General features: G+C 41.5%; 1 protein-coding gene across 1 annotated transcript; it reads right to left on the bottom strand.

Annotated features, from left to right (window-relative positions):
* Positions 1 to 1,225: 1,225 nt before the first annotated feature.
* dmrt2b (doublesex and mab-3 related transcription factor 2b) lies at positions 1,226 to 5,588 on the bottom strand. Its single transcript, XM_086268943.1, has 3 exons — positions 4,463 to 5,588; positions 3,264 to 3,366; positions 1,226 to 2,450 (listed from the first exon to the last, which is right to left on the bottom strand). The coding sequence occupies exons 1-3, from the start codon at positions 4,838 to 4,840 to the stop codon at positions 1,600 to 1,602; spliced, it is 1,332 nt and encodes a 443-aa protein (XP_086125069.1). The 5' UTR covers positions 4,841 to 5,588; the 3' UTR covers positions 1,226 to 1,599.
* Positions 5,589 to 6,906: the final 1,318 nt, after the last annotated feature.

Raw genomic sequence — 6,906 nt, 5'->3', positions numbered from 1 at the left:
ATCTGTTTTTCCACAGTCCTAACAAGATCTTTGGAGAGTGATTGACATTTCAGAGCACTCACTGCCTATTAAGCTGACACAAAGCTTGGCTACAGGGACGCTACAAAAACGAAAGGAAGCAGATAAATTAGCTTTTTTCCTCCAGGTGAGGAGAAGCTGATTTAGATCATTTGTGTTATTCTTCACAGAAGTCATTATCAGCTCTCAGTGACTGATGTGTATCTTTTGTGAAATTGACCATTTGTGTTCCCTGGAAAAGAACAGGTTTTAATTTTTGTTTAAAAAAAAAATGACACAGATAGCGCGCAATAAAACAGGACGCCCCACCTTCTGCGACTGCATGCTCAAAATCTCATCTTCTTTTTTCCCCCTTTTTGTGCCAATCTCCCTTCCCTGTCTGTCTGTGAAAAGACACGGGGGAGAGAGGCACTCCGATATGCTGGTAGACTCTCGCAAACAAAGGCTCTGCGCTATCACCGCTGTGTTGACGCCACAAGGTCCCGAGTTGTCAAAAGTATCTGACCTCCATCTCTGCGAGATTACAGAGCAGAACAAAAAAAAACTGGAGAAGAGAAAGAAGTAAAAACCGGATATAGATCAAATGCGTGTTCAAACAAACTCGGCTGGCGTCAGGCTCAGCATACAATAAAGAACAATGTCGCCTAGGCAACACTGGCAGCCTCCCAGTCAACCTTTTGGTGAGCATTTCCCATATCCCATCAGTCTGCTGGTGTGATGAAATGATACTGTGTGAAATATTGAACCGCGTGCTGTGTGATCAATATTTATACAGTCATAATGTCAGAATGGCAACATGTATTCCATCTGAAGAACTACAAAGCTTATCAAATGCTGATAAATATTTAAAGCACATTGCATTTAGTCTTTGGTGAAAAAAAAGGAGTAGATAAATATTAAGCTGTTTATGAAAGTCTTTGTGCTTTAACTGTCTCCTTGACAAACAACCAGCTTCGCCTGGTGCTCTATTTCTGAGCAGCAGCACCTTGTTTAGACCCTAAACAGCCCTGTGAGAGCACCAGAGAAATCAGCCAGGGACATCTGCACTGCAAGTTAAAAATCAGAGCATCGAGTAAGGAATGGGCACAAGTTCAACAAGCACTTGAGTTTTTCATTGGCTTTGTTTTATGTCTGTATTGTGTATTTCTTCTGAGGATAAAGACAATAAAGCGTGACTGATGAAAGACAGTCCAGACAGAGTGGTTCAGTAGATTTTTATGGCACTACTGACATGGGATGATAAAAAAAGAAAACACTTTTTCAAAGTATGCATGGTGCAAGATGTAATTAGCCCAGAATGGAAATACAAATATGGTATTGTAGCACATATACATATCTTTTAGCTTTACTTTTTTCAATAGATAAAATATAGTAAAATAACTTTTCATGGAAATAAAAAACACAAACACTGTGATTTTACTCTATAGAAATAGTTTTTAAAAAAATCTCTCACTTTTGGCACTTTACAGAATAGCGTTTCCAAACCTGTACCATAAAATCAATTTTTGTAATTATATTCAGACAGTTCAGGTTGGGTTGTGCATAATAAAGTATGCACTATACTCTGCTTGCAGTTGTCTGTCAGGCCCTCAGCAAAGCCTCTACAGAAAAAGGTAATGGCCTCACAGCCGGAGTCCTGATTGAGCCGCCGTGAGGGCTCTTAACAGAGTCGGCATGAGGAGCTGCCTGGGCGGCAGGAGTGTCTGAGCTCCAGCTCTTAGCTGTCAAAGGTCTGGGATCAAAAGTCCTGCTGGGTGCGCTGATGTCTGGCTGACCCAGGACACTCTGATCTGATGCAGAAATAGCAAGTGTGACTGTTGAAGAGCCATTTGAGTCCATTATTTCTGCTCGTTTTGGAGGGGATTTGACAGGAATAGCACATGACATGGCCTTGCCATCATTTCGGAGTCTTTGTATGGATGTCGAAGGAATGACCTCTGCTTGTTTTGTCTTCTCGCTGTCTTTCCATCCATTCTGCACCTCCTTCTCCTGCCTGCTTTGCTGGGAGCTCTGACATAACAAGAAGTCATTATAGTCATTTCCTGTGGAGTACCTGCTCTTCAGGGGAAAAAACTGATAAAGCTGGAAGTCACACTCATAAAAGGGCTTGTATCTGCACAGGGGCACATAGCTAGATTGCCCTTCAGTTGTGGGATCCTTGCTGGGTGGGCAGCAGTGGAGACCAGGGGAGATGGGCAAGGGGGGAGGGTGAAGCATAGGAAGGAGGGCCGAGGGGGGGAAAAGGTCGTTCTGCAGCTCCCTCTGTCTCAGTTCATGCTCCAGCATCACATTTTCCAGCTCTTTGTCTGCAAACGCTCGTCTCTTCCTCATCCGGGCGCTGATGGAGGGGCACATAAAGTGTGTTTGGTCACGTTGCGTCTGCTTCGACCAGCAAGGGGTGTCGTCCTCTGGAGGCACAGCAGGTTTGATCCCTGAACGTGGGAGCAAAGCCACATATTGCCATTACACATTTGTTTATGCAGTCAATTTATGGATAATGATATTGTTCCGACCAATTAATTGCTGTGTTTATGTCTGAGCACTTTGTTGTTTATTATTTTAATAATGCAGTTGGTTAGCCGCGTCACTGTTGCTTTACTGAGAGCGCAGGGAAGACAGAGAGGGCTATAAAGAAGACAAAGCCTCCAGCAAGTCTTGACTGCAAGCCAGCAGGTAATAATGCACACAGTGTATTACAATAATGGCCTGTTGTTATGAAATAGTGACGTCTCGATGATGGGGGGTTTGTTTGGATAAATGAAGTGTGTCTAGCCAAACTAAGAAGGAATACCCGTGGCACACTGACTACAAAAGGACCTGCAAATGCTAATGCAATTACACGTTTCTACACAGGGGCTGCAAATGTCACTGAGAAGGTCACTGTCACCATTTGGGGACAAATATACATTTATTTGGGGGAAAAAGCTGTTTCCCACAATGCCAGTTAGAGTTAAAATTGAGTTTCTACTGGTTAAAGCTGGAGGAAACCTACAGGGAAACTACGTCTGCACAATTTTATTTCTCTTCCAGCTTTGACAGGACGTTCAAAAGCTTTACCATGTCAGCACAGAGCAGGTGAATGATGATATGCTCCATGGAAAGCTTAATTTATGATGTTGCATGAACCTAAATATCATTAAATCAAAAGCAGAAGTTGTCTACACGTAAAGATTCATTCATGTACAGAACATGAAAAGCTGGGAATAAAGCAAGACGCGATAAAGGAGACGCTAATTAAACTTCACCCTGCAGGATGCTCTTGGCCACGATGCTCGACTCGGCCGCTCTGGTGTAACACTGATATGCCGTTCTGCGCAGTGGAGCTGCACACCTGACCCCCTTCTTGCCCTGAGAGAAACATATGAACGGGAATAAGACATTTGGACACAATTATCTTACAGTCAGACGTTCACAAGGTAATTAAAGGAAAATAGTACATGATGTAAGAGGCAAGGAGAATCTCTGGGATTAAAACTAAAGACAGAGAGAATTTGCCCTTTTAACTCCAGCATTACTGCTATTACTAGGATTGCTAACTATGTGGAATTGGTATGCTATTTTGCGCAAAGAAGCACTCAAGTACCCAGTTGTATCTATAGCTGCTATTTATAAAATCCATTATTATACCATATGTATATAATTAGTTTAAACTGATTTTTTTAAGGAGGATTTAGAATTTTGTCTGCAGTAATAAAATCAACATAATTTTCCCTATAAATGCCAAATTAGCAAAGTAAGGCACTCATTATTCTATGGGATTTTATTATTATTATCATTATATTACCTCATTTGCTTCTTTTCATTTCTGCACTTTTCTTTTTATTTGTGATATAACCCACTGAGCTGGTTTCTTATATTTCTTTTCTGTCATCCTAATGAGCACTTGACGCTCTCTCTTTAAAGCTCAAACCACTCATTCAAATTAGAAACAAAACAGGGCTTAAATGTTTCAAATTTGAGCATATAAATGCTGTTACATGAAAACAATGTAAGCATTTAAAATATAAAAGATATAGTTCTGCACGTTCATCGAGATTTTAAAAAGTTGTCCCTTGCTCGATATATAATTATTGTATCGAGTGAAAAAGTAAGCAGTAGTGCTATCTCTACAACACAGACTGTGAACTGTTTTTTTCTAAACGACTTAATAAAATGTATTATATGCCCCTTGTGTTTCTATAGAAACAGATACAGGGACGCTTATCCAAAGGTGATATTAAAACGTGTTGTCACCCTCACTGCCTCAGACTCATCCTCAGCTTTTCTAGTCCAGACGATCAGAACCAATTTTTGGGGAGCTTTCCTACTGATTTTGCCCTTTCATCAACCATACACTGTGCGTACTTGCTCCATAATAATCATCTACAGGATGCCATGGATACGTTTTTGTTTGTTTGTTTTATTTGTTTTTGGTTGCCCCCCCTATCTTTCTTCTTTCACTGACCTGCCCCTGTGCTCGTCTCACCTCCGCAGCCTGCTGCCGTCTGAGAGCGACCTGCGCCGCCATGACGCGCTGGCGCTCCACCACCAGCAGGCAGCAGGCACAGCGGCAGTCCCTCCAGCGGCAAAAGCGTTTGTGGCCTTTCAGACAAGAAACGACGCCGTGGTTTCGACAGCGGGCGCATTTTGGACTGCGAGTCATCTTGCGCGGCTTCATCTGGGGCTGCTGCTGCTGTCCCTCCGGGAACAGAACCACTTTATTTTCTCCTCTATCCCTGGGACATCCGTCAGGCCTTGTCACATCAAAAACTTCTTCAGATTTTAGTTCCTCAAGTTTTACTGTGGTCTCCGGCTGCAGGCCTCCTCCCAGCTGAGCGGACATCTATGACTAATACTGAGGGAGTTCCGCTGCGAATCTGCTTTCCTGGTGCTTGACTGAGTTAACCTTTACGCAAATGGTTAAACAGGATTCTCGAGGCACAATACAATGCAGCTCAGTTTCAACAGGATGGTGTTTAAATAGAAATCTTCCAATATATATGTAACAATTCAATCAGGATAATTACACGTAAACAGAAACAGAACAGCTCCTTCCTAAACGAGCAAACAAAAAAGAGAAAGAGAAAAAAAACGAGGCCCCTGGTTTGGAGTGGCTGTGCGCAAAGCTTTACAGAAAACTCATTCCTACAGCACCAAGGCATGTGCCGAGGTGTCCTGCACCAACCCTACTGCTACTGCCGCATGACACTGTTTTCGGGGTGGAAACTTTACAGCCTACCGCCAGACGTTTGAAATGTTAAGCCTTTGCTCAGCTGCTCTCTGACGCCGTTTCCAAGAAGAAGCAGAGAGGAGACCGGGCCACAATGCCGAGCTCCTGGCGCGGGACTCATCCGCAAAGATTTCGGGGAAGCCCAATCTACAGCAAAAGCGTTTCCCTCTCCCTATAAACGCCTATACCTGCCCTGCCCTGCCCACCTTCCAAGCTGTTCTCATCTTTCAGGAGAGATTTTGGCAACTTGCCTGATCATCTTGAGCATCTTGCCGCTCGGCGCAAGATCTCAGTTTATGTCCGGAAAATATGTTTTTTAGCATAAATGTCCGACGCCTTTCATTAGTAAATTCTAACATATAGATGGGTTAGGTGGTGGATTGAATATAAAATATACAATAAGGTCACGTGCAGTTAGTGGTGCATGTGGAAGCTGTTATGTTTCACCAGACTTCTACAATATGGGCTAATTGCGCACGCGCCTCCGGGAGAGTAGGCTGAGAGAGTGAAACAAGAAGAATGACATTTTCATATTACCAAGGAGTCATCTTCATATTCACATTTATTCATAAAAATAATTCAATGATTTAATGGTTCTCTTGATGTTAGGCTCATTTACCATTTCTGACTCTAAATCAGAATAATCTAAAATTTAAAAAAATTTAACGCAAAAATATTCCCTCTCAGTAAGGGTTGAGTAAATGTGTAGATAAGTGTTTTAACATTGGTTTAACGAGGGGAAATTAATCTCATTGTCATATTTTTGAGAATTAATATGGTTTCGTATATTTTATTATGATGTCAACATCAGTAAATGCTGTTGCATTTGCCAATGAGTTGTCACGAATAGTGCATGATTTAAATGAAAGCTGGAGCGCCTCCTTCCTCTGATTTAGCGCTCAGTTTGAAAAGAGCTCCTTGTCTGCATGGGTACCACACACTCTGCTAAAATGCTATGAAAAGCCTGCTCCCTACTGGAGGCGCTCTGCAATTACACCCGGGGCAATTTTGGAATTTCTTGGTCATTTGACATCTTTGTTGTCTCTGCATCAGCTGACAATGACAATTTTTAAATTCTCTTAAAAATCTCTCTCTCTCTCAGATAGATAGATAGATAGATAGATAGATAGATAGATAGATAGATAGATAGATAGATAGATAGATAGATAGATAGATAGATAGATAGATATTCAAAAATTCAAAAATTCAAAATATAAGTAGATTTTTTTTTCCATGCCATGTCTTAGTCTCAGCGTTTCAGATGGGAAAGGGCCAGTCATCTTTGGTCTTGATTCTAGATTTAGACAAAGCCAGATGTGCTCAGTCAGGAGATTGCAGTTGTGAGCTCATAAAGGGCCAAAAGATCAGATGATAAAGCTACTGGTAAGAGCCACCTGAGCCCAACATAGGAAAATCAAATATTTAATAACAAAAATGTAGGACTGCAGCAGACATTGTGATGATCTAACATTTTGTCGTGTCAATAAGCAGCAATCTGGAGCTCAGCCACAGTGGACAAATGTGTTACAGTAAGTCATAAACATATTTTTCAGTCCATCAGCACCTTTTAAAAGACATGTTGTTCCCAAAATAGTGAAATATTTGACAATAATTGACATTTGACTATGCACAATACATCAATAAGCAATAAATCACTTTACATTTATTAAAAAACAAAA

Source organism: Aulonocara sp. 'chitande type north' Nkhata Bay, linkage group LG17, assembly GCF_057382095.1.
Source record: "Aulonocara sp. 'chitande type north' Nkhata Bay isolate Kocher_YH1m ecotype deep benthic linkage group LG17, A_spYH_male_GT1.1, whole genome shotgun sequence".
Taxonomy (NCBI): domain Eukaryota; kingdom Metazoa; phylum Chordata; class Actinopteri; order Cichliformes; family Cichlidae; genus Aulonocara; species Aulonocara sp. 'chitande type north' Nkhata Bay.
This window is presented reverse-complemented; position numbering and strand designations above follow the sequence as displayed.

What these genes read in the sequence shown, in the direction of transcription:
- dmrt2b (XM_086268943.1), bottom strand. Translation starts at nt 4,840, where the DNA reads ATGTCCGCTCAGCTGGGAGGAGGCCTGCAGCCGGAGACCACAGTAAAA. An exon ending in TGAGACGAGCACAGGGGCAG is followed by an intron (nt 3,367 to 4,462) that starts GTCAGTGAAAGA and finishes TGTTTCTCTCAG; the next exon opens with GGCAAGAAGGGGGTCAGGTG. An exon ending in GGCCAAGAGCATCCTGCAGG is followed by an intron (nt 2,451 to 3,263) that starts GTGAAGTTTAAT and finishes TCCCACGTTCAG; the next exon opens with GGATCAAACCTGCTGTGCCT.